Source organism: Otolemur garnettii, unplaced genomic scaffold (assembly GCF_000181295.1).
Source record: "Otolemur garnettii isolate 467f Iridium unplaced genomic scaffold, OtoGar3 scaffold00018, whole genome shotgun sequence".
In the NCBI taxonomy this organism is placed as follows: Eukaryota; Metazoa; Chordata; class Mammalia; order Primates; family Galagidae; genus Otolemur; species Otolemur garnettii.
Window position 1 is genome coordinate 28,286,563 of NW_003852413.1, and position 17,984 is coordinate 28,304,546.

Below are 17,984 nucleotides of genomic sequence, written 5' to 3' on the forward strand. Positions count from 1 at the left end.
GGCCTAAAGGAGAAAGAGGCAATGACCCCGATAGACCCATGCAATGTGAGAGGAGTGTCCCAGAGAATGATCTATGGATGTTGAGCTTCAGCAGATGAATCTGAGGAGGCTTCATGGAGGAAGTGATGCTGCAAGGGACCTTGAAGGACTGGCAGGATTTGGTCATGTGGTGCTGGGAGCAAAGGCAGTTGCAGGAGGAGGGAATGAGGTGGGAGGGGGGCCAGAAGGGACTGACATCAGGCCAGAGCCAGGAGCTCTTGGCTGCTGGCAGCTGAAAAGTGTGGCCAGAGGGGCAGGAGGTCACAAGGTGAAGGGCCGAAGCAGGCAGCTGGAATGCCGAGGACTTTAGACTTGTGTCCACTCCTACCTCTTGACCCAGGGCTTGTGGATCTGGTGCTGTTTTCCAGTTCACTCATTCATCCTTTCCTTTATTCAGGAAATATTTATTGAGCTCCAGCTCAACGCTAGGCAGAGTGCTGAAGATTCTATGGGAAACATAATAAAGTCCCTGGCATCACTAGTTTGAGTTTTAGGAAAACACACAAATGATAAAATCATGAACAAATAAAGACCAACATTTTAAACCATGATAGGGGCTGCCATAATGACTGGCCACTCTTTGAAGGCAGGGTCTGTGTCCTAGCTTCCGTCAGACTGAGGTTTTCCTGAGGGCACAGCCTGTGCCTCCTGCTCAGACCAGGGCAGAGCCTGCTTGGCTTCCCTCAGGCTGGGAGCATCCAGTGACCTGGGGAAGGATAGAGGATATAGCAGAGCTGGGATGAGCTGGGATGTCTTAGAAACCTCTTAGGAATGTACCCAGGGACAGAGGTTAGCAGAAGTCTTGGGAAGGACCCTCTCCCCAGCCAGGCCCAAGTGGAAGGGCTTCCCTCTCCTCCTCCCCCTCTACACCTCCACCCCATTAAACCCTTAAATTAACCTCAGCCCCACCCGGAGCTGGAGAGAGTGCCTCAAAATAAATCCTAAATTACATGCTGCTTAGGGGCAACCACAGTTCTTCTTCCTCCTTCTCAAGCTAACAGACATGCCCTACCCAGTGTTGAGGGGCCTCCCCGCAAAAGGGGCTATTTATATAGCTTTTGCTCCCCTCTTTGCTGTCTGGCCCTAGTTATCTTTGGGTGAGGCCCAAGCAGCGACATAGCTCTCCCAGGAGGCAAAAGGGAATGGGGGAATCTGTGAGCCTCTCCAGGGTCTGACTAGGCCACAGGGGATGTAATTTAGACACTTTGGGATGCTGTTAACAATTACATCCAAGCAATGGGATAGGCCTGGACTGTCTTGGGCACATCGGGCATCTAGTCACCCAAGGATGAGGCCCAGACTCCAGCCTCCCGGAGCACTGCCTTTTGGGGACTTGAGAGAGAGATTTGACTTTACACCCTGGTTCCTGAGGCAAGCAGTTCTGAATACAGGGTTGAGGGCCCACAGCACCTGGCAAGGGAAGGATGGTCCCCCAGGCACAGGGAGGGCCTGGGCAAAGAAAGGGGAGAGCTAGACATGGCTATTTTGAGATCATGGGCATCGGCTAAAGGCCTCCCTGGACAAAGCCACCTCCCATTCTGGGAACCTGGCCCCAGATCCTAGAGCTGTTTCCCTCAGAGAGCAGAGCTGGCAGGGGAGGGAAAGGCGAGAGAAGGAAAGAGGGAAGGGAGTGGCAGATGGAGGTGTGCACATACAGAGAACCACAGACAGGGAGTAAGAGACAGAGAGAAACACAGAGATGGGCAATGACAGAGGACCCTGGGCCTGGCATCACTCCTCTGCTCCCACGGAGCCTCGATGTCTGCCGCTGCCTACCAGCCCCAGTCGAGGTGCCGTGCTCTCTGTCCCATTGCCACCAGGTGGGCGTAGGACCTCTGGCCTGTCATGGCCCCTGAGGAATACTCTCCTCCTGCTCCCCAAGGGCCCCCTCCTCAGCATGGGCAGGCCCCAGTGCAAAGCTCAGCAGTCAGCAAGGTTTTCCCCTGCTCTATGCCACCCCTGCTCCACCTCCTCTGCCCCTCCTTCCCAGGCAGCCTGGCCAGCTCAGTGTCTTCCCCTGGGGCCAGGGGCTCCACTGCCCCAGCATACCTGGCTGCCCAGGGGCCAGCCTTCTCCTGCACCTTTCCTCCTGCCTCCTCCTCCAGGGAGGCTTTGCTTCATGGGGCTGGAGCTAAGGCTTCCTCTACCCTGGGGGCTGCCTGGGAGTTGAGAGCCCCAGCAAGTCAGAGGAGGAGGGAGGAATGAGCAGCCCCTCACTGGGAGCCAGCCTTAGAGCAGGGGAGGGGAGCCAAGACCAAGAGGGAGGGGAGGGGAGGCTGAAAGAGCATGAGAAAGAGCCACTTCCAGGCCTACATCCCTAGCTGAGGGACCAGGCGAGGCTGGGTGGTGGCATCACAGCGTCTGGAGGACCACGCACACATCCACGTCCATGCCATCACAGCCTCTACTGACAGGATATGTTTGTACTCACAAGTAAAGTCGTGCCAAGAACTGTGCCAAGAACCTGGAGGAGAGGGCTGGTGTATGAGTGAGTATGAGTGTGGGGGGGGGCGGGGAGGGTAACAGAGGATTCAACCAGTGCTGCCTGACAGGGGCAAAGACATTGTAGAACCGGGGAGATAGTCATAACAGCCCCCCTCTTTAGAGGAGACAACATGTTGTCCTCCCAATCAAACTTGATTATCCCTCTGCTTAAGGCCCCATGACCCCCATAGAGCCTGGGGCACCAGGCCTGTCATTTAGCTGGAGGAGGCAACCCAAGCCACGGCCAGGAGCCAACCCCGTGTGGAGAAGCGGTGCCCAGCCGAGGCAGGCACCAGGCCAGACACTTAGCGCCCTGTTTACTCTGGCCAGGGTGGCTGGCACAGGTGAGCCTCTCCAGAGAGCAGCTGGTGGCCCCGCCAGCAGACCCCCCTGCAGGCCAAAGTAGAGGCCAGGACAGCAGAGTGGGGAAGGGTGGATGCAAAGAGACCCCACTCGGCTGCATACCTAACACTGCAGGTGCCAGCCCCTGATGCTCAGGGGAGCAGCCCTGGGAGATAGATCACATACTGGGACCCCAGGGGAGACACTGCAGCTCCAGGCTGCTGGATGCTGCTCCCCAAGGCTCCCAGCACAAGGGGAGGCTGGAGGAAGTCCCTGGTCTTTGGGGCCCTGATCTGGTGTGCCAGGATATCCCTCAACTCCCCACATGTGAGGGGCCTGTTGTCAGCACCCAAAGGCACAGGTGACTTGGCTTAAGCATGCACCATCACAGCATCCGCCCCAGCAAAGCTCATCACTACACAGATGCCGTCTCCAGGTCCTTCACCACACAAGCCACGTAGATGTGCTCTGCACCCCTCCATAGCCAACAAACATGTCATCTTTCAGCACCCAGTGCACAAATACAGCCAACACCTGCCAGACACACAATGCCCACCCAACACACCCCTTCCCCACCATGTAACTGCCACTCCAGAAGTGAGGCCACACACACACAGCCCTCTGCCCCTGTACAATCTCCCCCAGTGCCACACTCCAAACTGGGCCCAGGAGCCCAACAATCCTGCCCTCCCTCCTCCTTCCCTGTCCCCAGTCTTCTCTCCTAGGTGGGTCCCTTGCCCTTGGTCCTCTTTTAGGGCACACGTGGTAGACACACTGCTGAACAGCTCCCCACAGCTGCTACTTCCCCGGCCCGCAGGGCTGGCAGGGCTGGGGGCTCCAGAGAGCAGGAGCAGCAGCCTGCAGTGGCTTAGGGCCTCACATCCCCTTGCTTGCCATCCCCCCATGGACCACCCACCCCTCCTCATTCCAGGCTGAGTCATCCCCACATCTGGAACCTCTGCATATCTGAAAGAGCTGGAGCCTGTGTAGGCAGCTCCACGTGGACACCCCTTCCCCCATACTCCATCTCACTTCCACCCCTACTAGCAGTTGGGGTCCAGCCCCACAAGCCCCACCTAGAGCAGGACCCTTGTCACCAAGTAGGCAGGAGCCCCAGTGCCAGCCGTGGGACCCAGGATAGCCATTGCCCACGGAACCGTCCTTAGTAGCAGATACGGCGGCCACTTGTTGCCCACTGCAGCGGGCAGGCAGGGCAGCGCCAGCCTTGGAGGAGGCCAGGCCCAGGGCGGGGGGAGGCAGGAGAGCCAGGCGGTGAGGAGGCAGTGGTTTGGCCCAGCAGGAGGAAGGAGTTTATCCTGGCGCCCATCCCTGAAGCCAAACATCCTCCACTAACCTCGCAGACACATCAAAGCCCGCAGGGAAGGGGCCCTTTGCTAGAGGAAACCCGTAGTCCTGGAGGCCTGACAACCTGGCTCTGGGCACAGGACCACCCTGTCCCACTCAGCAGCCTGGGCTCAGGTTGGGCACAGCAGTCCCAGAGGGAGTGGGGGGCAGAAGAAGACATTTCCACCCAAAGCCCCATCCCTCTCGCCCCATCCCATCAGTGCTGCCACAGGGGGTGATTTCCCCTGGGAGGGGTGACAGAGTTGGTACCATATCTAAGCTTCAGCCAGCAGTACAGGGCTCTCTCCAAACTTGCCTCCCTCCCACAGCCCCCTGCCACCCTCCAGCCAGGGAAGGCTGAGTGGGGCTCACTTTGTGCCCCAGCCTTTCAGCCCCAGCTGGAAGAGGAATATGTGCTCAACTGTGGGGGGAACCAGCTTCATTCCCCAGGCCCTGCTGTTCTGCAGAGGACATCTCCAAGAGAGAAGTGGTGAGGGTAGGGGGTTCAGGGGGTGGGAGAACTGAGCTTGGGAAAATAGAAGCTGAAGTGAAATCAGAAGGCGAGAACTGGGCTGCAAGCCACAGGGCCTCTCTCTGGGGGGACAGCTGGGGCAGGAGGAGGAAGAGGGGCTATGAGGCGCTAACAAGGGAGAGAGGAGGTGCTAACATGGCCACTGGGGTGAGGGGATCCTGGAGCCGGCCCCTAAAAGCTGGCCGGGAGGTAAGGAAGCCAGACGGTGGTGGGGGTACATGGGTGGGAGCTGCCACATCAATACAGGAGGCTGGGGTTTGTGCACGGACACACTCACACACAAATGTACACACATGCACACGCCCACATATGCGTGCGTGCACACAACTGGAGCCAAGTCTGTCCTCAGCTGGGAGCCAGATGATGTGGCTGCTTAGAAGAGCTGTGATTTGAGGAAGAATGTGATCTCTGCCGGCCTCTCTTCCCCGCCCCTGCTCACATTCATTCTCTGCCTTTACAGCTTCGGGGATGTCCCAGGCTCTGCCTGCCCTGCCCACTTTAATCTGAGCCCCCAGACCACTTTAGAGGCCCTCCCTTCAAGATGCCCAGCTCAGGGTGGGGCTCCCCTTCCCACTGGCTGCCCTGAATCCCCACCTTCGTTGGTACTGAGAAGTTCTAAGTCTGACCGCAAACCCCTGCAACATCTGGATCCGAGACAGAGGCACCCACAAACAGCATGCAGTACAGCCTTCCTTTAAGGAGCCAGCAAGAACAGAAAGTGGGGATCTTAGGGGTCCCACACCCCTTTCTTCCTTCTGGCCATAGGGTACTGTCTCAGAGCAGTGAGGGAAGGCTCCAGACAGAAGAGGGCAGGGAAGCCTCGGGCAAAAGAGGTCCCAGAGGGCCAAGACCAGGGCTAGGGTCTCTCGGGATCCTTCTCCTGGCCTTACTTAGCTCAGCCTCTCCTGCCTCAACTTGGAGGCTTTGCTGCATCTGCCTTCCCAGACAGCCGACGCTCATTAGTGCAACCTCTCTATCCCTCCCCACTTCCACACCCCCAACCCCCTTTGCCTCTTTGAGGTGCTTCCTCTCCTCCTCTCCTGGCCTGTGCCCCGGAAACCTACACTTTGGAAGGATAATCATTCTCAAATGCCATTTTTTGTCTTTGCTAAGCCTCAGGGAAGGTGAGCATCAGTCCAGCCCCTCCAACCCGCTCATTAGGATAATAAGCCCTCTGCACTGTTAATTGTCAGGTGCTCCATCCTCCCTCCAACCTCCTAGCCCACAGGTTGGTGGCTAAGACTTGGGGTCAACTCCAGAAGTGATCTTCCCCACCTGCACGCCCATCCTCCTGAGAATGAGTAAAGGGCTGGTGAGCTTTAATTTCCAAAAAAGTACTGAGAAGGAGACTCACACACTGGTCCCATGGCTACACAGTCCTACTGGCAATCTAACAGGCACTCTGCCTCCTCTTGGAAGGCGGATGTTAAGCCAAAAATTCCTTGCGGTACCCCCCGTGGAGACGCTCCATCCCTAGGGAACCATCTTACTGACTTGGCAGGTGGGGGGTGTGCACAAATTCAAGCACAACCTTGCAGGGGTAGGAAGCAGTAGAGGTGGATTCCCCAAACCACGCAGCCAGTGGTGAGCGGGAGCCCAGTCTGGACCCCCCCAATCATTAGTCCTTCACCAAGGACTTTGGAAATTAATTCCTTATCCCCTTGGAGACATCTGGCCCCTGACCTGGGAAGGCCCCTAACCAGCTTCGATTCAGTGACAACAGAGCCAGTGTTTACTTGGAACAGAGCACCGTGGGGAAATGAAAGCTGAATCAGAGCTGGCCAGCCCCTGCGGCCTGGTGGGAACATTAGAACATGTCCACACATCTTCAAGGGAGAATGGCCAAGGGCTGTCAGAGATGACTGGGGAAGAAGCTTGAGGTAGAGGCAAGCAGGGAGGGGGCATTCACTTCAGGATGACCCACATCTAGGAAGGCGTTTTGGAGGAGGTGGTAATTTGGGCTGAGCCTTGAAGGATGGGTAAGAATTTGTTAGGTTTCAGGGAGGGATATAGAGAAAAGTGTTCTAGTAGAGAAAACCACCCAGGCAGAGGCAAGAAAGGAAGCAGAAAGGGTAGAGGGAAGGGCTGGAGAACATGGGGGGCACAGGGAGAGCACACTGGACAGGCAGGTGGGGGCCTCTTATGGAGACCCTGAAGGTCTCCCTGAGTTGGAATTTTATTCAGGTGGCAGTTGGGAGCCTCTGAAGGTTAGGGAGCAAGATAGTGACATACTTCAACGAGGGCAATGGAGAGACCAAGCGAAAGGACTTGGTGAAGATGGTTGTGATGGCTCAGGTGATCCAGGCTGCACAGAGGATGGTGACAGTGGTGATGAAGGAGAGGGGACAGCTCCTGTCCAGTTTCCAGTTCCTGTGAGCTCTCAGCCTGTATGGAGAGGCAGGCATTCCTGACTATGTCAACCTAGGCAGCACTCAATAGGCAGTGAGGAAGTAGAAGGGGGGGGGAACCAGGAACAGAGGGAATTACTCAAATCTCCAGGCCCAGCACCACATCCAGGAGTGGTCAGTACCAGGTACTAGCCCTGCCCTCTCTGACTTAGCCCTTAGGTGGGGCCTAGAGCCTTAATGGACAACAGAGGGGGCTAGTGAGCAGGCTGGGAGAACAGGTTGGGCTCCTGCAGCCTCCAGAGGGGCGCCAGCGTTGTTCAGAGAGAAACAAGACCCTAACTCCTTGGCCCCCCTCTCTGCCTCTAAGTGAAATAGAGAAAAGGAATTGTGGGCCCTTTTCCTCTACCTGGAATGAAAACAGTTAACATTTATTTGCCATTACTCTATGCCAAACGCTAAGCAGTTTGTTTCATCCTCATAATAGCCAGTGTGATGAGGGAGGTACTGTTATGCAACCCCCCCCCCCTTTACACAGATGAGTTGAAAGATGCACAGACAAGTTCTGTTTCTTGTCTGAGGTCACACAGCCATACCATAGTGAAATGGCACTCTTACTAACATGACGCAATACTGCCCCTACAGGCAGAGCCGGCTAGAGCAGAGTATGCTGCAGCTTTGAAAAAATTTTCCAGCCCAGCGAGCTCATTAGCGGTTATCAATGTACCCAGAGGTGAGAAGAGGGCCATGCTAAGTGGAACAGAACTAAGCCTGGCTCTTCCCCCTCACCTAAGGTCTGGCCCCCTGGTCTTGGCTGAGACAGGCTGGGCAAATCCTTCCACCCAAGCCCTAGTGAGGTGTTTCTCCATCTGTAGCAGCACAGCGTCTCCCCAGGCCTGAGTTGTGTGACACCTGTGCTGGACACGACGTCTCAAGAACTGCATGATTTGGGGCCTGACTCATCCCCTAATGCTCCATGTGACCTGGCCTTCTCACCCTGTGGGTTCCACTGGCTTCTCTGAGAAGAGAGCGGGTGGGCTGGCTAACCTTGGAGGCCTTTTCAGCCGGCCCTTGTAGGATGCAAAGACAATCAGCTCATTCTTTAGTGGCCAGGCTGGGGGACACAGTGAGTACATAGGAAGACATTTCAAAGTTGCTGCTCTTGGGAAATCCCAGATGGAATTTGTCCTGGAATCTAGGGAACCCGCTGACTGCATGAGATCTCTGGGTCTCCCTGCCCCCTTGACCCTGTATGTTGGAGCATACATGTGTGCACATGTCTGTGCTTCTCTTCTGCTACCAGATTAAGTGTCAAACAGGGTTTGACCATGTCCAGAACCCTTCTTCCTCTGGACAAGAACAGCCCCTTTCCACTTCTATAGGGGCCCCACAGTGCCCCACCCCCATCCAACCTCACCCAACAAGAATGCTGGTGCCCCCAGAGCCATAATGGATGCTGATAACAGGACCTGGTACTCCTGGCTAGGGCTGGGACCACCCACCATCAGGTTCTTCCTCCTTTCCCATCTGTAGAAAGGTACATAGAAGGGCATTTTGGTGTCTGGAAAAAATAGAGGGCCCAGAGGCAGGTTTCAGGAACTCTTTGGACTCTGCCTGGTGAGTCACATGCTAGAAACCTCACTTTCTCCACAGGAAAGATTTGGGGTAGAGGGTAGAGTTTAGTCCTATGACGCTTTAGGGATGTGGATAGGGCTGTCAGATTTAACAAAGAAAAATAGAAGACGTCCAGTTAAATTTGAATTTCAGATGAACAACAAATAAATTTTAGTTGTAAGTATGTCTGAAATATTGCATGACACATACTTATACTAAAAAAATTATTCATTGTTTCTCTGAAACTCAGATTTAATTAGGGACACTGTCTTTTGCCTAGCAACCCTAGATCTGGATCAGGTGGAGGCCAGAGACCCAAGCGAGAGGCCACACCACCCTCTCCCTGCTGCCGGGGTGCCTGCCTTGTCCCTTGGCTTCTTCAGTCCTTCTGGCTCCCCACATCTGTCCCTTGAAGCACCCTGCACTCTTCTCAGCATCCTCATTTCACTCCCCAGGACACCTTCCTCCCCTAAGCTCAGCTATTTTCCTCTTACATAAGGGCCCAGGCCTGGGTAGGGTAGCAGAGACAGTGGAGAGATACCCCAGACCTGGGGTGCTGGTTCAGCGGGGCTCTGATGGAGCAGAAGGCCCCCAGAAGCCCAGATCAGCAGCAACTCCACTGAAGAGCAGAGGCATGGGTGCTGTTGGGAGAAGGCCTCCGGACTAGATCCCCCTAAGCAAGGGGTAGTCTGTGTCAACTGCCATCTGCACAAGAGGAGGGAAGAGTGCCCCCCCTCCCCCGCCTCCCTGCCCAGTTCCCTTCTCCAAGCTCACAGTCACCAGGAACTTCAAATAGAGAGAGGATTCTCTGGGGCCACATCCCAATGCCACTTGGATCAGGAGACTGGAAAATTCTCCTTACGGGCAGAAAAGGGCCAAGAGATCATGGGAGATAGAGACAGGAAAAGAGAGGGGCCAGAAGAGACCACGGGAAACAGACGCAGAGACTGGGATGCCAGACTCAACCCCTGCAAGGGAAATGGAAACAGAGACGGAGAAAAACAGACCTTTCCACTGAAATGAATGGAGGTTAACGACGGGGAAACACTCAGAAACCGAGAGCAACTGGATGCAGACAGGAGACACTGAAACAGAAAAACCGAGGTTGGGAGAAACCGGGAGAGACGCAAGAGGTTCGTCTAAGGCAGACCACAGGACTAGGAGAGATGACACAGGGAGAAAAAAAAAGCGGTGAGAGACAGAAAAAGGGCAAAGCAGCCAGAGGACTTGCTGTCATGCGAAGTCGTGAAAGTTTTCAGAGCCCAAGTCAGAGTAGACACTGGGCAGGAGTCGCCTGTCCACCCGTCCGCGGGGCGGGAGCAGCGCCCACCCACAATCTCCGTCACGCCCCTCCGGGGGTCTGAATCCCCTCCCCGGCTCCTCCTGTCCCGCCCCCTGCCCCCTCTGCGACCACACCCACACCCCGCCAGCCCAGCAGCGGGCGCTGGGCGGAGGGTCTCGGCATTGGCCCGCGCAGGTCCCCTCCTGGCTCCCGGGGACCTGCGCTGGCCAATGCCGCCACCTGCCGGCTGGACCCGTCCGCATCGCGGGCCTCCAGGGCCCAGACGCCGAGGCCGCCCAGGATCGGAATCTGGCCCCTCCCACGCGGGCCGGTCTCCGCAGGGTCTTTCCAGGGATCTGGATGGGTCTGCTTCGCCGGAGCCCCAGCCAGCCCGGCTGCCACATCGCCCCAGCAGAGGACCTGGGGGCTGGGGGAGTCTCTCTGAACGCTGGGCCCTTAATTTCCCCTTTGTCAAAAGGAGGAAATGCACCAACACCTCCCCTCAGGATTTCGTAGTGGTGGTGATAGGGGTGACACGAATGTGCCAATGCTGTGCTCCTCAGCTGTGTCCCTCTACCAGAAAATCTCTGGTAACTTTGAAATCAGCCAGGCCTCCTCCTCCCTCCTTCTTGGCCAAAAACACCATGGGGTGACAGTTCCTCCTATACAATCCCCTGGCAATCCACCCCAGGGCCTTCACCTCCCTCCTCCCTCAACCTGTCCCCACTGCCCTCTCCCAGGAGAGAAGGACCTTCAGCGGTTCAGTTGCCTCCGCCCGCTTTCCCTCTCTTTCCCGCCAGGCGCAGAGCGTCCCCTTCCCGGCTAAAGTCGGAGACACTTCGGAGTTGAGAAGCTGGGAATTAAGAAGGCCTAATTCAGGGCTCTGGAGATGACCCCGCCCTTTGGGATTTTTTATCAGTTAATCTCACCTACCTCCCATTTCCCAAAACCCTACCCAGACCTCTTCCCCTCCCTTTCCTCTCCTTGCCTCCCCTCCCGCGAGCATCAGCTCCGCCCCCACCCCGAGGCGGGGCTCCATAGGTGGAGAGAAGTGGGAGAGGTCGCGGCCCCGCCTCTCCCCTCCTACCCTAGACACGGAAGCTCAGTGGCCCCGATGCCAGGATGTCCCACGCTTGGGTCTCCGGCCTCGCACCCACCTTACTGCTCAGCCTGCTGGCCGGCCTGCAACAGGCGAGAGCTCGGGAGGTAAGACTTCTCGGGCCCTAACTCGGGGGGTCAGGGGCCTGTTTCTGGAGCCTGTTTACCAGCTCCATTGTCAGGATTTCCTGGTGACCACAAGCAATTAGCAATTTCCTTTCTCCTTTTGCTGCGGAGGTGGAGGTAGGGGCCGTAGAGGCAGGCCCTGGAGAGCCTGAGTTCTTTCACCCTTGAGGGAATTTCACCACCCATCTGACATCTAGTGCCGCTCTGTGAATGGGGACTTGACCTCCTTGTTAGCCTTGGCCTGACCCTCTAGCTCCTTACCATCTGCGTCCTCGAAAGTGGGGCTTGAAGTCGGGGTGCCTGGGCCAGCATGTCTCCCCAGCTCCTCTCCTTCGGTGGGACTGTATTTCTCTGCTTGTGCCCTGGACTCCTCCTGGAGGCACCTCCTGCACTTCTGGGAGTCAAAGTAGAATTCCAGCTGGTGGTAGGATTTGACTTAGCTGCCTGACTCAAGGCTGGAGTGACCTCTGAAATCTGTGATTGAGAGTGAGGCAGGGTTTGACTCTCCCATTCCTTTCCCATAAACTCTACAGGTCATAGGGGAAGGTTGCTCAGTTATGGGATGTGAGACTATTTTGAGAACTGAGATATGTCTAGAATACACACGTTAAACTTATTTCCATTTAAGAAGAGGGAAGCCCAGAATCTGCTCTCCAGCACAGGAAACCTTCACACAACTGAGCTGAGCTTTCAGAGTGGCTCTACCAAAGCCCATTCATGGACAAGAGTTATTGAGCAGAGTATTCCTTCTAAATTTCTGGGTGATCAGTTTGTGTCAACACTGCTGGAGCATCCTCTGGTTGACTCCTTCCCCCAGCCCCAGGGGCTAGGCTGTTAGGTTGATAACTTGAGATTGCTTAAGATCCTGCTGTTTTTTGATCAAACTCAGGCTCTAAACCACCCTAGACAAGACCACTGGTTAAAATGGGGGGCAGAAAATCTGGGAGAAGAGCTCCTCTCCCTCCCAAAAAGGAACCCTGGACTAATTTATTAAATCTGTTAGTTACTCATCACTTAGTTGGGGTCCAGGAGAGAGGAGGACAGTCTGGAAACTGAAGGGTGAAAGGGTGCTGCTAAGTGCCTGAATCCCTCTGTGTGTCTCCAACTCTGTAGTTGCCCCTATGTGCTATGTGATCTGGATTCAGACTCACTTACTCTGGGATAATGGGAAAGGGTTCCTTCCTTTTTCCTGTCCCTGCAAGGGGACAGAGCTTGTGAGAAGACCTTACTCAGCTGTCTGGAATTACCCTAATTATGACTGGCTATTGTTGGTCATTTTCTTTTCTTTTTTTCTCATTGGTATTCTTTTCTTTACTCTTGTATTAGCAATTGAAATGTTAATTATTTTAAGCAAAGGTATAAAGACAAGCGTGTTTTTGCCAAAGCTGGCTTCTTTTGAGCCCTGGTTGTTTGTCCCAGGAGGCTAGCATAGGATGACAGGTAACTGCCCCCAGTTTTGTGCATTCCCTATTTAAATCCCTCCCCCAAAGTCTGGGAGCAGCCAGGGTAGAGGGGAACCAGGTAATGAATGAATGCTCATTCATTCTGCAAATATTTTGACTGTTGAGTTTTCAACAGCGATGAACAAACAAAAGTCTTGTCCTTGTGGAGCTTGCACTCTACTGGGCAGACAAAGTAAAATACATAATATGTCAGATGTTGGTAAGTGCTATGGAGAAAAATTAAGCACACTAAAGGGAAGGGAGTGCCTTGGAAGCGTGTTTGTCGTTTTTAAATAATGTGGTCAGAGAGGAAGGGCTTGCAGATACCTGGGAGAAACATGTTCCATGTTTGACACCTAATTGCTATTAATGGGGTGAAATTCTGTAAGATGACCTGGATGTCCTGAAGAACTAATACAGAAGAGGGAGGAGCTGGTTTGGGAAGGGGATCCTCACAAATTTGCAGAGCAAGGAATGTCCTAGGCAGGGAGATGAGGGATGAATGGGGGCCCCCAGCCTTATAAAACAGCCAGCTGTGTTCAGGGAACTCCCAGCAGGTATGGGCAAGAGGATAGTCTGTGCAAGAGGAGGAGAAGGGGGGCCAGGTGCGGTGGCTTTTGTCTGTAATCCCAGCCCTTGGGAGGCCAAGGCGGGTGGATTGCCTGAGCTCACAGGTTCAATACCAGCCTGAGCCAGAGCAAGACCTCATCACTAAAAAGAGCCAGGTGTTGTGGCAGGCGCCTGTAGTCCCAGCTACTTGGGAGGCTGAAGCCGGAGAATGGCTTGAGCCCAAGAGTTTAAGGTTGCTGTGAGCTGTGACGTCTCGACACTCTACCTAGCACGACAGCTTGAGACACTGTCTAAAAAAACTGAAACTAAAAGGAGGAGAGGGCAAATTGTGGAAACAATCTAAATAAATAAATGCCCACCAACCCAGGAATGGATTAACAAGCTGTGGTATATGTATACTATGGAATACTATTTAGTCACAAAATAGATGGTGACTTTACATCTTTTGTATTAACCTGGATGGAGTTGAGACACATTCTTCTTAGTAAAGCATCACAAGAATGGAAAAGCAAGAATCCAATGTACTCAATTCTGATAGGAGGACAATTGATGCTCATGCATGGCAGGGAGTGAGGAAATGGGGGAGTGGCGAGAGGGAAAGGGGGCGTCACAGTGTGTGACACACCTCTTGGGGATGGGACACAATTATAAGAGGGACTTTACCTAACAAATCCAAGCATTGGGGTAGCGCCTGTGGCTCAGTGGGTAGGGCTTTGGCCCCATATACTGAGGTTGGCGGGTTCAAACCCAGCCCCAGCCAAACTGCAACAAAAAAATAGTCAGGTGTTCTGGTGGGCGCCTGTAGTCCCAGCTACTCGGGAGGCTGAGGCAAGAGAATCACCTAAGCCCAAGAGCTGGAGGTTGCTGTGAGCTGTGACAATAATAAACAAATAAACATTTTGACAAGCAAAACAAATAAAATTACTATTAATAGGCAAAAAGAAAAAAAAGAGGAGGAGAGGGGATGAAGAAGTGGGGTAAGGCTGCTGGTTGGGGGTCTGGACCCCAGTGAGCCGCTGAAGGAGCTTCTAATGAGGCTGTTAGGTGATCTGATCTGATTTGCATTCTGGGAAGAGTCCTGCCTGCAGTGTCTGGAGTGGCTTGGGTGCGGATGAGGAAAATTGCTGGTGCCTGGACCATAGGTGTTGTAGGAGCAGCTAGACTGGAAGGGTGGCCAGAAGGAAGTAGCTTGCCGACTTGGGGATGAGGGAATATAGTGTGGGGGGTATGGGGCTGAGAGGAGTGGAGGCGAGGGGCAGACAGGAGGGAGTCATGTGGGCTACAACGATTGACTTGGGGGACATGGAGGAGTCAGGTGGAGAGAGGCTTGGGGGAGAGGCTGAGTTCATTGGAGACCCACTGGGCAATATCTGAGTGGAAACCCCACCCTCCAGATTATGACCCCTGACCTCTGCCTCTTTTCTTCCACAGGGTACAGCCAGATGTGGCCTCTTCTTGTAAGTCTAGGACTTTGGTTGTAATTTCCAATCTGGGGTGGAGTGTGGAAGAAACAACCTAAATCCTGCCCTGCCTGCCTTGGGTGGGTGGGGGGGCACCTCATCCTCACCCTCTCCCAATCCAGCCACAGACCATCCCCCAACTCTGCCACCCAGAGAGAGCCTCTGCCCCCTCCCTCCCTCTGCCAGCCAACCACTGGGGCAGGTCTGTATCCCAAACCTGATCCTTCCCCCTGTAGTATCAGGTCATCTCCCCTTTGAGGGTCCCTGGAGGGAGGGCAGGCAGATAGTCTGTACTCACCCTAATATATAAAATCCATGAAGCCTCAGTGCAGTGAGGAGGGGCTAGGTGGGGGTCTCTAGACAGACAGAGCACTGGGTGTTCTGGAAACACCCTTTTCCTGCTCTCCTTATGAGCCTGGGTGCTAGCGAGGGCGCACTCCTCTGCCGAGTGGCTCCTAGACATCACATTGCTTCTTCCTCTTCATCTCCTTAGGGTAAAATGAGTGACATCATAGCCACTGCAATACTCAGTCCCCACCCCTGCCCCATGAGGTTGATAAATTAATTTCACCTGTGTCACAGACAAGCAAGGAAGACCAGTATGGAGCAGTAACTGGGCACAAGTGTGCAAGGCCAGAGTTCCAGTCCCAGGTTCCTCCTGCTGGGCTCAGAGGGGCCTATACCTGGTGCTCTGAGTGGTCTGGGATCCTTCTGCCTCTCCCCCTTCCTGCCAACAACCTTTCTCTGTCCCCTCCTCCCCCAAGCAGCATCTGCCCTAATGGATTCAAATGCTGTGGTAATAGCTGCTGCCAGGAGAACGAGTTTTTCTCAGGCCCCTTGAGGTGAGTCGAGGGCTCACTCCTCTTGGCACAGTCCTTGGTGGGGCCTGGACCACATAGGATAGGGCTGGATGTGCTGCTGAGGGGTGGCTGTAGGCTGGGGGTGAGGGGGGAGTGTGGCTGGGCAGCCGGGCCCAGGGTGATATTGGTGGTCCCCACCAGGATCTTCATCATCATCTTGCTGGTCATCCTACCCCTCTTGTGCATCTGTGGCCTGGCTAAGCATTTCTGTCGCAGCTGCATACAGCCAGAGCAGCGGAATCTTCAGGAGTCCTCAGAGCTGCCCTCTTTGCCCCCTCCAGAGAGGGTCAGGGCGTCCCCTGCTGACCCACCACCCCCCTACAGTGAGGTGGGTTTTTTTGGTCCCTGTCCTGCTTCTCAGCTAGCTGTCCCTCCCTAGTGTCCAGACTGTTAGAGCAGTGGGGATAGTGGAGGGCCTCACTCATGCCAGGCCCCTGGCCCCTGGGGAGGGCTTTGTACCCTGTTAACCCTCTCGCTGTAAGCATGCCTCAGCTGGCATGTGGGACTCTATCTCAGTGGTGGCCAGTGCCAGACTCTGAAAAGTCCCTTCTTTTCCCTTCAGGTCATTATGAAGCCCACCCTGGGCCTAATGCCCACAGAGCCCCCCCCTCCCTACAGCTTCAGGCCTGAAGAAGATGGTGGGGTTCAGAGGGGCATTGACAACCCAGCCTTCTGAGCCTCCTCCTGCCTGGAACCTTGCCTTCAGCAGCCTCTGCAGCACGTGCTGGAGCAAGCCAGAGACTTCTGGGACCCCTGGAATGCCTTGCGCACCCTGCCATGGCTCTGGCCATACTTGAATTTAACTTATTACTTTTCTTGCCCTTGTTCCACCTAGCTGTCTCTCTTATCCTGAGGGCTGGGCTGGTGTGACTATATCTGCCCCCAGCCAACCCATGTTAGAGCCTGTCAGGAGGAAAATGCTAGCCACCAGAGGTGCCCAGCAGTGGAATGGGCTACTCTGTGGGGTAGTAAGAACCCCATTTCTGGAGGTATGCAAATGTCCAATAGATAGCCAGCTCTGAGATATTTGGAGGGCACCTCAGTGCCCATGGGAGATTGGACTAGATGAACTCTGAGCCACAGTCCAACTCTACCTGAACAGAGAAGACCCCAATGTACCTTCCAACACATGGACAAAATACTTGTACTCACTAAATGTTAGCTAATTGTGGCTGAGAGTCTGTCTCTGGCTGTGTGGGGCAGTGGGTGGGGTGGTGAGCCCAGGCACTGCTGTGGGGGTGGGGAGTCCCTGAGCTGAAATCACATCACTGATGAGACCTTCAGGAGGACGGGGGGATAGTCCATCCATGAGCTGCCCTTGGGGAAAGGCTCTTTGTGATGCTTGAGTCTCTGGGTGTTAGCCTGGAAACAGGGTAGGGGTGACCACTATGTGGGCCTCCAAGCCATCCTTCTGCTGCTTCCCCTGGGGGATGTGGAGCAGTCTTACCATGAGTTGGGGAGAAGTTGGCTGGGAGGGGTTGCATCCAGGAAGCTCCCTGGGCAGCCTGAAAACAACCTGCTGGGAGAAAGTGGGGTTGGGAGGAGGCCATGGGGGTGGGGGGCCTTTCTGTGGAATGGTGCCCAGGAGACTGTGACCTGCCACACCCTGGAATCTCTTGGTGGGAGGGGAGGAGGTGCAAGTTTCACCCTTCTTTTCCAGCCCTGAGGTTAAGGGCGCTGCCACTCAGCCCCACCTGCAGGATTTAACCCCGAAGAGGAAAGATTCGTTCACCATGTCAGTGTGAAGTACACAGATGGGCCTGCAGCAAAGCCTGGAACTGGGGCCCAGGCCTGGCCACGCAAAGTGAGGGGGACCCTGATGCCAGTTTCCTGGTGCTCAGACAGGGCTGAGCACTTGCATCCTGAGCCTTGCCTTTGCACTCATGCCGGTTTCCTCCCCAGGCACAGGGCACAGCATGGACACTGGCCAGAGCTCCTGGGAGGACTGGCAGTAGAACTGGCCCTGGAGTGCTGGCTGGGCGCTTCTTACAGGACTCTCCCCAAAATACTTATCCTTGGAGCATCAGGACTCAGGCAGGTGGCAGAGCCAGGGGTGGGGACATGGCGCAGGTAGCCTCAAAGATACCAGGAATAGGGCTGTCCAGATGGGGGTTCCTGGTAGAGACAGGGCCCCGGACAGAACAGTGACAAGATGGTATCAGAGTTAGCATTAGGAGAATAAGGCCAACCGTAAGTGTGAGTTTCCCTTCAGTTTCAGGGATTGGTCATGGGTAATGGAGGGAAAATATGTGGGTGCTTTGTGTCGATGTGGCCAGTTCAAGTGAGAGAAATCCCAGAGCGTATGTCGCCCTCACTGTGGCGAAAGCCTGCCCCACTGGGAGGACAATGAGCAAAGGGCCTGGGAGAAGATCACCCTCAGCCTGGATGCTACATTCCGTTTATCAAAGACAACAACACAGCCATTAATGCTCCTGCTTGCAGCAGT

The 17,984-nt window shown here is 54.9% G+C and overlaps 1 protein-coding gene across 1 annotated transcript; it reads left to right on the forward strand.

The window, feature by feature from the left end:
* The first annotated feature begins 11,025 nt into the window (after positions 1-11,025).
* Positions 11,026-16,709, forward strand: TMEM92 (transmembrane protein 92). The gene is made up of 5 exons (XM_012803003.2): positions 11,026-11,188; positions 14,650-14,675; positions 15,446-15,520; positions 15,680-15,866; positions 16,101-16,709. The coding sequence occupies exons 1-5, from the start codon at positions 11,105-11,107 to the stop codon at positions 16,212-16,214; spliced, it is 486 nt and encodes a 161-aa protein (XP_012658457.1). The 5' UTR covers positions 11,026-11,104; the 3' UTR covers positions 16,215-16,709.
* The last annotated feature ends 1,275 nt before the right edge of the window (positions 16,710-17,984 follow it).